The 13,706-nt window shown below is 44.4% G+C and overlaps 1 protein-coding gene across 1 annotated transcript in view; it reads left to right on the top strand.

The window, feature by feature from the left end:
- Window positions 1-13,706, top strand: part of COL4A2 (collagen type IV alpha 2 chain) — a 440,984-nt gene that overhangs the window by 350,104 nt on the left and 77,174 nt on the right. Inside the window, exons 31-33 of the mRNA XM_030201563.1 lie at window positions 2,692-2,862; window positions 3,368-3,511; window positions 6,766-6,891. Of these exons, the coding sequence (XP_030057423.1) occupies window positions 2,692-2,862; window positions 3,368-3,511; window positions 6,766-6,891 (441 nt within the window). The remainder of the gene's footprint in view (window positions 1-2,691; window positions 2,863-3,367; window positions 3,512-6,765; window positions 6,892-13,706) is intronic.

The following is a 13,706-nucleotide window of genomic DNA, read 5'->3' as shown; positions in this document are numbered from 1 at the left end:
GTGACTGGGATCACAGTTACTGGGTTCATGCTGCTAACTAAATCAGACCCAAAATCGTTTGGGATTGAAATGCAAGATTTTCCAGGCTAGCTAGGGTTCCGAAATAACCCCTCCATCCCAGATGCATTTGACTAATATATCTGCCATTGCCAAGTCCACAGGACAATACTAACTGGAAACTCACTCGAAAATGTGAAACCCAATTCAAAAATAAGGGTGAGAAAAGAATTCTCTGTAAATGGCACTATAAAGGAATGGTGGGGGGAAAAGACCTCAGATGCCTCTGACAACTTCTGTTCAGTTGTAATATCAAATTCTAGCATCTAAGCCACAGTGCTAGCTTCTATCATTGGTCATAAAAACTCCCAACCATATCAGGAAACAATTTAATTAGTGCAAAAACATCCTCTACTGTGAAAATGATATAGCAAATCCATAAATTTAAGGTTGAATTTAGCTTATATGGCAGTGCAGGGCAGTGAAAACAACATCCCTACAGAGACCCGTTTCACCATGCGGCTTCTTCAGGGGATTAGTGCTGCCGTGTGTTCTTTGGAATACTGCCAGTCCAACTCAGTGTCGGCGGTCGTGTGATCTACCCTCTCCACAGGACCCCATTTACATTCATTCCCTTTCATTTTAAAGGTCAATTTAGCATAAAATTGTAATTCTTGACATACAGGTAGCTAGAGAGCCACACTAGGGCCACGTGATATGTTCTAATTGCGGACCATTACCATTTTGGCAGCCACTATCAGACGAGGGGCCAACCGCTGATGATCTAGCCCCTCAAGTCCAACAGATAACACGCTTAGTCCACCCACCACTGGTATTCCCCTGTCCACTGCTCAATTCACAGCCACACCTTGCACCAGAACTTCTTAACTACCGGGCATACCTGGTAAGTGCTGGGGCCAGCAGATTATAGTGGTTGCAGATGGACGAAAGCCTGTCTTCAGTGCTCAGAGGAGCTTGTTCAGGTGGGCTAGTGGTGATACATCTGGTCCGCAGTGCCAGGGTGGCGTAAGTCACTATTCTGAGCTGGTGTGGTTGTAATACTGGTGGCTGTGGTGACAGATGACCGGTGTAATGGAGCACCCTTACTGGAGATTGCTCCTACCTATACCGGTTCCAGTCTCAAAATGGCTGCCACGACCACCTGTGGTAATCTCGCAAGGCTGCTGCAGGAAGTTACAGCAACCATTTTGACTACAGAGCCGGCATAGGCAGGAGTGACTAAAGATCACTCCTGCCCCAAAGAGGCCACTAGACATCCAGGGCTTCTAAAGATAGGCCCAAGGAGGGCCTTTGGGTAGTGGGAGGACAGCAGGCAGAGAGTAGTTGCAGTGGGAGGAGGGGGACATTTCAGTTTCAGCCAAAAATGCACTGGCATTTTAGGCTGAAACCGATTTTTTGCCAGTTCCAAAGCCAAAACTGAAATCTGGTCGGCCTTTAATAACAATTGCCTTTGGTTGGTTCAGTTTTGACATTAGGATACTGAGGAGCTGAAGGTAGCATGAGCCCCTTATAAGATAAATTAAGTCAGCTCTAAGCTTTTTTTTCTCTGATTCCATATGTTGGCAGGGCTCAGGGAAAGGAAATTAATAGGTAAGTACAGTCTTCACCAATCCCGCCCCTTTTCCCAGGGCCACTCAAGTCATGGACCTGGTGAGGCATTGGCTCAGGTCACCAAAAGTCATCTTCATCTGCTCCCCTGCAACTGCCAAAACTTTCATCCATGGGTCTGGCAATCTCCCTGATCTTTCAGACCCCCCCCCCCCCCAATCTACCTTTAAATGTGGTTGTTTCCTCCCAAGCACCAGCAGCGTTTCACCGCTCCAGTGTTTTTCCTCTGCCATGCTCCTGCAGAAACAGGAAGTTACATCAAAGAGGAGCGGGGCATAGCAGAAGAAAGATGCCGGAGCTGGCGCAGTAGGGTTAAGTGCTGCCAGTGCTCAGGAGGAAACAACTGCATTTAAAGTTAGACCAGGAGAGAGTGTGGCCTGAGAGAGAGAGAGAGGAGGGTGCATGCCGATGGAGGGGGGGGCACCAAACTGAAAGTTGACCCAAGGCACCAAACCGAAAGTTGGTTCACGGCACCACAAACCGCTCATTCTCTGCTTCTGGGAGCACCCACGCATTTATCACTTTAAAATAGTGCTGTGTTTTACCTTACTTATAAATGAAGAAAAACAAAAACCATTAAAATGAATATCACTTCTAGAATTTTATTTCTTTTTACCATGGTACCTTGTGTTATAGCACATTGCTTCTTTAAAGAGCTCAATAGTCTTTTATCTTCCTTTATTTAGAGTGGAAAATATCACAGAATCCCCTTTAGACTTTAAATTTTAAAAGATTCCAGTCCGTAGTCTTGCTGCAAGGAGGTATGGTTTGGGGGGACATGGGTGGGACTAAAATCTATATGTGTATTCCCCATTTTACAAATGTATGGGAAAAAAGTTCCATGTCAGCTTTTATACCTGCTTAATGGCACATATAGGTTTTTAAAAAGTGTTTCAGCCAGGGCTTTACGTTCATTCTCCTTAATCCCATCTAGGTTATATAATTCATTTTTTCAATATGTTTATTTGTAAAATGGCTGCCACTGCTTGGTAAAAGGGCCCCTTAGTGTTTGCCTGAGCTCAGCCTTAACATGTCCTTCCCGTCTTTCTATGATTATCTTAACAGGTTTGTCTGGAGACAGAGGTGATTTGGGGGATCAAGGAGCACCTGGTCCTGTGGGTATGAAAGGTTTCTTGGGGGATCCAGGTGATGATGGTTTTCTTGGCAGAAGAGGGCTTTCTGGTAATCCTGGTCTTCATGGTTTGGAAGGAATGCATGGTCTTCCAGGAACAAAAGGTAATCCTTTAAGATGGCAATTATGTCAAGAAGATAAAGCACACTAGATTCATTTAACCTACAGAAAAAAATGTTTCTATATATGCTTTAGCAACTTTTATCATGTTAAAATATATGTATAATTGCTAAATGAATTATTTGCTTCATTCAGACCAAGGTGGATGTTAAGGAAATACCAGTGCAGAAAATGGCCTGATCCAGTATGGCAATTGTTATATTCTTATGTACAATCTGTCTCCATAACCTCATTGTTCTGCTTATTGTTTAGGAGGTGCTACAGTGATTTTAAAATTATCAGCTGTTGATTGCATAAACCATTTTATTTTTAAATATTTCCTAAAAAAGTTACAAATAAATCCACAGCAGATCTGAAACAGTCCAGTTAGGTCTGTATTGTTTTCTACTTAGATCATATTTTGACAACAGTACGTGCTGAAAAGTCTCTTTGGTTGCTGTCTCTTCAAATTTAACTTACATGATCAAAATTCTTCTTTCTTTTACAAAGGTGTCAAAGGTTCAGCAGGCATGGAAGGCTTCCAGGGCATGATGGGTCTGAAAGGAAGATCTGGATGGAAAGGAATCAAGGGAGGCTTCGGTACTCCTGGCCTTACAGGTGCCAAAGGTGTACCTGGTCTTTCAGGGGAAAAAGGTATCTCTCCTTGCTTATGATAATACTGGTGAATGTTGGAGACCTGTCAGGTTTGATTCCTCACTTGGCTTTGGCTTTTGCAGGCCAGTAGAAGTTGGGGACACAGCTTCTGGGGAGAGGGAATTCTGCCCATTGCACAACATTGACACATGGATGGGAATCAGGGTGCATGATTACCCTAGTTTGTGCACATTCCAGATAAGCTGTAAGTTCAAAGGAATGGAGGGAAACTGATAGCATTAATAATTGTAATAATAATAATGTGGTTGATATTCAGCATGGTTTAAGTGGACAGGAGAGATTCCTGCCTTCCTACACCAAACTGAGTTGGCCATCCACTGATATTCAGTGGGACTTAACCAGGTAATACCATTGAATATCATCTCTAACTTACCAGGTACAATCCAGGCAGGGCTGGGGCAGAATTAGGGAGGAACTGGCACTTATGTAGGCATTGGCCATATTTAGTTCCACTACCTGCACAGCCAAGTGACCAGATAGGACCATACAAAAGGGTGTTCTATCTTTGGCCACTGAATATCAGCACCCACATAGCTAATCTGACAAGTTCTCTGCCCCGATCCCCTTATGAGCCTCTCATCCCAGAATTCCAATCCTCCTCTTCTACCTGACCTTCCAACCCCCCTCCCCCCAATTTCCTATTCCCTTCCCGCCCAATCTTTCTTCCAAAGTCCTCCTCCATTTCTGATCCCCCCTCCTGCCCAATCCTTCTAACCCCTCTCTTCATTTCTCATCCCTCCCCCATCTCCAGTCCACCTGTCCCCTATGTCTTATGCAGGTCCCAGTGGTAGTCTGTGCTTTAAAAAAACACAGACTGCCGCCAGCTAAATATTACTTCCAATATTAATAATAAGAACAGTATGTTCTCCAGATTCTAGAAATTAGAGTTTTGGAACTCAGCTCCTTGATTGGCTTCCCTTGTAGATGAAATTTGTAAAATGTGGCACTTACCTATGAAATTGCTCTTCTTACTTGTTTTAAGTCCCAAGTAAGGCTGCTCTTATTTAAACAAGTATTTTTGTAAAATGGTTGTTCCGATTATACTAACTATAAAATACAGGGCATGTTTTCCGTGGCTCCTGCAGGGTGGTTTTATAACAGGACACCTTATTCCAGGGGCATAGCCAGACAACAGATTTTGGGTGGGCCTAGGCAAGAAGTGGGTGGGCACCATGTGTTCTCCCCCCCCCCCCCCCCCCCACCACCACCACAAAAATATCTCAGCTGGCGAGAAAACGCTTCTTTCCACCTTGGCTTACCATGGATCTCCACCAGCTACCGCTAAACGTGTGCTACTGTTGAGTGGGCCTGAACCCTAAGTGGGTGGGCCCTGGCCCACCCAGGCCCACCTGTGGCTACGCCACTGCCTTATTCAAACTTTCATAATTTCCTGATTAGATTACTTAACTAAGTCTATGCAGGAATTACTCAATATCAGCTGAAGTGTCTTCAGTCTTTACAAAATACAGCTGCTCATTTTGTCACGCTAAAAGATATGATCATGTTACGCCTTTGCTTCAGTCTTTACACTGGTTGTCTATTAAATTTCATGTGCAATTTAAGATTTTCTGTTTGGCTTTTAAGGTCTATCAATCTGAATCTCCTTCCTATCTTGCAAAAATGGTTGTTCCCTATACCCCAACGTGAGCTTTATGTTCCCTAGATGGTCACTCTTCCTCCATTAAAAAAGCGCATTATGAAAGTACACGCTCTTTTGCATTTTTGTATCTAGCTCCGAGGTTATGGAACAAATTACCACAATATATTAGGTCAGAACCCTTATTTCTGAATTTCAAGTCCTGTTTAAAAACATAGCATTTTTTGTGCACACTAAAAATAAGTGTGCGCTAAACGCTTGAGACACCCATATATTCCTATGGGCATCTCTAGCATTAATCATTAGCGTGTGCTAAAAATGCCACCGCACCTTTGTAAAAGACCCCCATATTTTTATGAATTATTATTATTATTAGCATTTATATAGCGTTACCAGACGCACGCAGCGCTGAACAACTGACACAGAGAGACAGCCCCTGCTCAATAGAGCTTACAATCTAAAAATACAGACAGACAAGACAATTAAGGGCGAGGGAAGTACTGGGTAAGAAGGAACAAGGGGAGGGCAATTGAGTAGTGTTTAGGAGCCAAAAGCAGTGGTGAAAAGGAGGGTTTTCAGCATAGATTTGAAAACAGGTAGAGACAGAGCTAGACGTACAGGCTCAGGAAGTCTATTCCAGGCATAAGGTACCGCGAGGGAAAAGGAACGAAGTCTGGAGTTAGCAATGGAGGAGAAGGGGGACGACAAGAGAGATTTGTCCAGTGAGCGGAGTTCACGGGGAGGAATGTAGGAAGAGATGAGAGTGGAGAGGTAATGGGGGGCTGCAATTAGCCTATGGACCTTCAAATTCCTAATTGTTTCAGATGGTAGGTTGTAAGATCAGAAAGCACTCTGTTTGTTGAACTCCGTAAGTGATTTATTGATTAAAATTACTTTAAGCTTGTTCATTGGGAGAATATTTTGAGTGAATATATGTATAGACTTTTTCATCCTGTTTATCATTGAACATACCAACAGAAAAGATGACATTAAAAAAAACCCCACAAAGGATCCATCAGTCTGCCTCGGCCCCTGATTTCCCTCCTCTCCCTCCCCCGACATTGAAGAATTTTCCTGGTGTCTAATGGCCTTCCCACCCCCCAAAAGGACTGGCACCAGCCAGCCTCCCTTTCACCTCCCATCTGCCTGACGGGACTGATTGGCCTCCTCTCTCCTTCCCTCCTTAAGACTGTCTCCCTGGTGTCTAGTAACACCCTCCCTCCTCCTCCTCCTCACCCCCCCCCCCACCTAACAACAAAAGCCCCACCTCTTTCCAAGCTCCCATCCAAGCTTCCACCCTCCAAGAGCCATACCTTGAACAAGGAGTGATGCCCACTTGCTCCTTCCTCCTGGCCATCATTTTCAAAATGCCCCTCACGGTACATCCCCTGGATGCACCAGGCGAGGCCAGTTTGCCATATAAGTAAGCAGCTGAAGCCCTCTGCACCAAGGGGACTTCCAACAGCCATGGCTATGTGGTGACTTTGCCACAAAAGTGATTTCAGATATGCTACACCAGCATTTCAGAGATTCATGCATTTTCATATCTACTCCTGGAAGCTGGGAGCACTGATCTGTTTTTCATTCGCTATTTTTCATCAGACTAAAATTGACCAGATTGTATTCCACTTTTGAGGTAATCGAGGGGAGCAAGGATATTCAGGAGATAAGCCAAAGATCATGCCGTACATGCTGGAGGTAGTCAAAGGTGAAAAAGGAGATCACGGATACACCGGTAATCCAGGATATCACGGACATTCAGGTAAGAATACACAGGAGAGTAGTGAACCCCATTAAAGGGATTCCCAGCCAGCTCTCTTTACCCTTTTGTTACGGACAGGAGGGACAGAAGTGAGCCCCTACAGGCATTTTTTTTTCTTAAATTTTAACAGTTCACAGGCAGAAAGAGGATAGATTCCGAAGCACTATTTTTCCCCCACTTTTGACAGCCAGGAGAGAGGAAGGTGGTGCATGGAGAAATCCCACAGGAGATCAGAGCTTTTTTTCAGGTTTGACATCCCACACTGAGGGACAGCAGGCAGTTGAAGCCACAGATACTATTTTTTCACAGTTTTTACAATCAGGAGGGAGGAAGATTATTGATTTGATTATTTATCTAGACAACTTTACTGACTAGTGCCAATTTTCAGCAATAACTGATTAAGATTAGCCGCAGCATCCTAATTCTATCCAAGTAAATTTTAGCCAACTAAATTTAGGATGGCTTTCAACTGAAATTGTAACTGGCTAGATTTGGCCTAAAGGGCACCTTCATTCAGGTGCCCCAGAGCCGTGCAATAGTAGCCCATTCTGTATTAGAACCTTGGCATTCAGATTCCTTTTTAAATACAGATATAACCCAATATTGGCATGCCCAGCATGGAGTTGCCCACATTTACGTAAGCTTTAGAGCTGGTGTAAGTACAGGCAACTAGATGCTGCAGGGGCGCTCATAACTTACAAGCAAATGTAAGAGCCTCACCTATGTCCCGCCCATGCTCTTGCCCTGTGTACACGTCTTGCCAGGGGCAGACTGATCATTCGGGCAACCGAGCAGTTCCAAGGGCCTAGAGGCTCTAGGGGGCCCAGAGGCTCTGCCCGGTTGCCCACCGTTGCACACTACAGCCCCCCGAGCCTCAGTTGTCCCTTCCCAGTCCTACCTTGAAGGGCCCTGGTGGTCAAGTGGCTTCTTTGGGGGCAGGAAAGAACCCCACTCTTTCCTGCCCACTGCCACTGTTCTGCCCGGCACCACTTTGTTTTAAAAATGGCTGCCCAGACTCCTTGCGGAAGTCTCACGAGACTGTCGAGACCTGCAATGCTACCGTGGGATATCTCAGCACCCATTTTGAAAACATGGTGGTACCGGGAAGAATAGCGGCAGTGGGCAGGAAAGAGTGGAGTTCTTTCCTGACCCCAAAGAAGTCACTAGACCACCAGAGCCCTTCAAGGTAGGATCAGGAAAAACCCACTAAGGCTCGGAGGACTGTAGTGTGGAGGAGAGGGGTGCAAGCTGCGGTGGTGGGGGGTTGTAGTGTGTGAGAAAGGGCAGCACAGCGGTGGGCAGCAAGCAGCAGCCAGGGGGGGCCCAGATCACTGTCAGTCCGCCCCTGCTTCTGCAAATACTGTCTTTGATAGTTAAGTGAGAAGTTAGTTTATTTATTTAATTCCAGAGGCTTGATATACCGAAAATAAATGAGGAGGAGACAGGAGGGAGGGGTGACAATGGAATGCAGATTATCCAAAGGTCTCAGAGAATAGGTGGGTTTTTAGTTGTGATTTGAATTTACTATAAGAGGTTTCCATGTAGAGAAGGGGCAGGAGGACATTCCAGAGAGTAGGACCTACGAAGCTGAAAGAAGATTATTCTCAAGAAATTGTTAGGCGAAAGGAGGGGAGGGAAATTACAACTAACAGGTTCGCACTGGAAGAACGAACAGAGCGCATAGGGGTATAGGAGAGTATGACTGAGTGAAGGTAAGCAGGATTGGTCAGGAAACGTTATTTTGTAAACAAGATGTTGACTTTTACACATGTATGTGCACGTTTGCATTTGTAAATGTCAGCATTCTGAATGTTTATACACCTAATACCCACGTAAATGTAAATGCCTAGTTTATAGAATTGCCCTTAATATGGCTGGCTAAGGGGTCCTTTTCTCAAGCTGCATTAGTCGCTAACGCACGTCTAATGCACCTATAAATGGAGTACCGTGGGACATGCTCAGGTGTGCACGTGCTAACGTGCTAAAAAATATTTTATTTATGAGGGGGCATGTCATGGGCTTTCCTGTGCTAACTAGTTCACACAGGAATATTATTCATTTATTTATTTTAAACATTTCTGTAACCCACTTATAAACTAAGCGGTTTCCATTAAAAAATGCATACTAAAATACAAAGATAAAAAATAACAAAATACGTCTTCATTAACATACATAACATGAAGTGCTGCCATCACAAACTCTCTCAGTGGAAGAACGAAGAAAGCGTGCTGGGTATAGGGGAGTAAGACCGAGTGAAGGTAAACAGGAGTGGTTGGGAAATGTTGACATTTATGCATGTATGTTTGCTTATGCTGGGTGAGCTTTTACTGCCTACAAAATGAGTGGCAATAAGTGCTCACATAGTAATTTTTTAAATGGCTGCACACTGATGGCACCTTTAACACATGGTCATTAATAGGTAAAATAGAAAATCGGCTGCAATAAAAATAGCTTTAGCACATGGGAAAGACCCACATAAGGGCACACTAAGGCCACTTTTTGCCGCAGCTTAGTAAAAGGGACCGTAAGTTAGGTTCCCACTGTTTTGTTTTTTTATATTGACCTACTATTGAGGTGCTATTTGTTTATAATTATGTATGTATTTTTGTTATCTGCCCAGATCTAAGGATGGTGCAACTATAAATATTTAAAGATAGAAATAAAAAATAAAATAATATTTCTAAATTAGACTTAAGGAAAGGAGCGTTATCACCCAAAAGCTAGTCAAGAATATATTATGGGGCCGTTTACTGAACTATGCTGGTAAATGGACTTAGCACACCCTTACACAGATCTTTCCCGTGCACTAAGCCCATTTCTAGGGTAGCCATAAAATACCTTTTTTTCTATTTCATTTCTGGCCATGCGCCATTACCATTAGCGTGCAGCCATTTGAAAAAATTAGTGCACGGTAATGTCAATGCACCAGCTGGTGAACATTTCCACACCTGCTCTCCACCCGTGCCACAACCCCTCCAAAAAAATATTCCAAAAAACAAATACCGCACAGTTAACATGCGCAGAAGACAAAACTAATAGGAAGTCTTTAGTGCATCCCATATTAGGCCATTTTTACCTCATCATGCACATTTTAATCACCTAACTCAGCTTAGTAAAAGGGCCCTGAAGCTAGTCCAATAAAAAAGTATCACCTTATATTTTTTTGTTCCAAGTTTCCAAGTTTATTTCAGTCTTAATGTATCACCAAGGGCCCAGCGTTATAGGCATGTTAACGTTTTTAACGCGCGTTAACCATGTACGTGCCTACAATATCCCTATATGCACCCTGTACATGGTTAGCGTGCACCCTAAGTGTAGTTGCACTAAAAACAGTAATGCACCTTAGTAAACAGGCCCCCCAGATTGGTAGCATGGAATGTTGCGGGATTGGTAATATGGAACGTTGCTACTATTTGGGTTTCTGCTAGATGCTTGTGACCTGGATTGGCCACTGTTGAAAACAGGGTTAGCTGGACCATTGGTCTGACCCAGTATGGCTGTTCTTATGTTCCAGTGAGACTATTTACAATATAAGTTATATAACATAGGTGGAAAAAAAATAGTGTGAGATAAAAAAGGGAAAATAATAATGGGAAGTTAAAATGGAAGATGGGGAACAAGTGTTCTGCTGTATATTTTCAGTCTTAGCCTTTCTTTTCCCCATTTGAGACAAAACAGTCCTACTTAAAAAGATAAAAACTTCCCCACTGTGGAAGTATTTGCTTCTACAATTATATTAAGTAATGTATTTGAGAGGTGCTCAGAATCTTGGAGGAGGCCATATTGCCTTGCCAGCAAGAAAAAGTAGAACGAGGGGGGGGGGGGGGGGGAAACTAAACCAAACTGTCTCTCGACAATTTGAACTGTGTCTGCTTTCTTCAGCTTTCACAAAGTGAAGGAATGGGAAGGCCATGTTGATGGTATCATTTGCTTTAGAACCAGAGAAAAACTGGACCCATAAATGATTTTTTTCTGGCATGAGTATGGTATATTTTGGAGTGTGAGAGACAAGTTTTCACCAGTGTTTGCAAGGGAACTGAAAAAACCAATTGTGTTCTCAGAGAGAGATAGTGAGATAGCCATGCAGCAAGGAAGGGGACGCCAGAACTGAAGTGCACAAGTAGAAGGGGAGAATAGGGAAAAGTACTGGGATGGCCTGGTGAGGTGGGAGAAGAATGCTGGCATTGAGTTAACCAAAAAAGGGATAATAGCTTCCAGTGAATGTTCACCATGTTCAAACTAGTCAGTACACTAGTCCCCATATAACATAGATGTTGGGGTCCAAGATACTTGATCACATTGTAAGTGAATCTGCATTATCCTGCCATGTCTCCTACATTTAGCAGGAGACTCCCATTTTCACAGGTCATCTTCTGCTCAGCAGCCTCCCCATCCATCGGCAGCAGAAGATGCATTAATCAGACGTTATAGCCTGCTACCATGGGACCAGTTTCACGATAAAAGCTGCAAAATCTCACAGCTCTTATCACAAACCTGGTGCCATGGCAGCAAGAGATGATGTTTTATTAAGGTGTCTCCTGCTGCCGGAAGAGAGGCAGCTTGTTGCCATGGTCACAGAAATGAAGTGCGCCAGTGAGTGGAGCCAAGAGGTGGTGGGGATGGGGCATGTTATAAAATCTCCCTCTCAATGTAACAAAGCAGTCTGCACAAGGTGCCGGGACCCGATGGGTACAGTATGGCATTTTATAAGGTGTTGCAGGAGCAAGTCACACCCCCGCTACTTAATTTATATAACGCAATGGCTGCCTCGGGAGAAATGCCGGCCGCGTTAAATGTGGCGAAAGTGGTAGTGTTGTTAAAACCGGGGAAAGATGAGTTGGAAGTTGGGTCATATAGACCCATATCCTTATTAAATTGTGACATCAAGTTATACTCTAAGATTCTAGCGAACCGTTTGGCAAGGGTACTCCCCAACCTAATAGCAGATCCACAGGTGGGCTTTGTAAAAGGTAGAACGGCCACTAAAAACATCAGGGCACTACTGGCCTCCTTAGAGACTGTAGAAATGCAAGGTTCCCCTTCTCTGTTAGTCAGTTTTGACGCAGAGAAGGCATTCAACAGGGTGGTTTGGAGCTTCATGTTTGAAGTGCTTAAGCGGATGGGGATAGAGGGATTGTTTTGGAATGCGGTAAAAGCCCTGTATTCAAATCCACAAGCTCTCATGTGGATAAATGGGGAGCAGTCGACATTGTTCTCAATCAGACGCGGTACACGTCAGGGGTGTCCTTTATCTCCGTTGTTATTTGTCCTGTCCTTAGACCCCTTGATCAGAGAAATAAGCACGCACCCGGAAGTGGAGGGAGTGACCTGGGGAAATTCCTCGTTTAAAGTCTCCGCTTTTGCGGATGACATTTTGGTACACCTCACTCAGCCAAAGAAATCTCTGGGAGCAGTGCTGGAACTCTTTCAAGAGTATGGAGACTTTGCGGGCTTTAAAATAAATTATTTAAAATCCCAGGCCTTGACAGGTAGTCTGGCAGTGCGAAACTTATGGGGCCCTGCATTTGCTCTGAAGTGGGCAGCGGAGTCCATTAGGTATCTAGGCGTCTGGATCCCCATGTGTACTTCCGCTCTCTATCACTCCAATGTGAATAGCATGATAGAGGTATTGAGAGGAAGATTGGCGAAATGGAGGATTTTGCCACTCTCCATGCATGGGAGGATACACCTGTACCGGATGATAGAGTTCCCAAGGTGGCTTTACCTGTTGAGGGTCCTCCCCTTAAGGCTTAAGAGCAAAGATTTAACCACAATATATAAGCATCTTTGTAAATTTCTTTGGAGAGACTCAAAGCCGAAGCTCCCACTGAAATTTTTGATGGGGCCCTGGAGGGAAGGGGGGATGGGCCTACCATATCTGCGTCGTTATAATCAAGCTTGTTTGCTAAGGCATTTAGGGGATTGGTTTTTAGGTAGGCATGATTTCACACCCCGAACGCTAGAGCAAGACTATTTCAAACCGTTTCACCTGTATTATCTATTGCACTGTTCCAGGGAATCCATACCGCCTCACGTGGGGAGGAGTGTCCTATTGAGCTCTTTGCATGAGGCCTGGAGAGATTTGACTAAGAGTTGGGGTCTGGCGGCAGACACTTCAGATTTGTTGCCTCTTCAGGGTAACCCGAGTTTCACGCCCGGAATGGATAGTCTGGTATTTAGTAGGTGGGCAGCTCTGGGGATCACTAGGTTAGAGCATGTATTAGGAGCGAGGGGTCAATTACTAGAGGTAGGTGCATTAGGGGTGGGTATAGAACAGGGAGCCATATTTGCCCATTTTCAATTAGCTCATTATATACGAACCTTGGATTTAGGGAAGTTGCAAGGTAGGCATGGGAGCCGCCTTAGGGAGTTCTTTAGGGCAGTTCCGGGGGAGCGTCTTTCGGTTTCGGGTTTGCAGAAGGTCCTGGGGGAACACAGTGGCAGGAAGGATACAGGACGCATACTGCAGCGTTGGGCTCTCGACCTCCAGAGACCTAATTTGACATTGGATTTTCAGAAATTGACAGCCAGGATACCCTCCCTATCAGGTAGTGCCACATTGCAGGAATGCCAATATCGAATCTTATATAGGGCATATATGACGAAGCTTCAGGTGTTTCGCTTTGGAGGAGTCCCAGATCCACTGTGCTCCAAATGTGGGCTACAAGAGAGCACATGGTTTCACTCCTTCTGGGAATGTTCAAAAATAAAAGCATTCTGGGGGCAAATTATAACTTATTTGGAGTCAGTGGTGCATGGTAGGGTCCATCCCTCTCCACAGGGGTTTCTCCTGGACAGGTATGAAGTATTTGCGC

Source organism: Microcaecilia unicolor, chromosome 4 (genome assembly GCF_901765095.1).
Source record: "Microcaecilia unicolor chromosome 4, aMicUni1.1, whole genome shotgun sequence".
Lineage (NCBI taxonomy): Eukaryota > Metazoa > Chordata > Amphibia > Gymnophiona > Siphonopidae > Microcaecilia > Microcaecilia unicolor.
The sequence above is the reverse complement of the archived record's forward strand: the minus strand, read 5'-3'. Positions and strand labels throughout refer to the sequence as shown.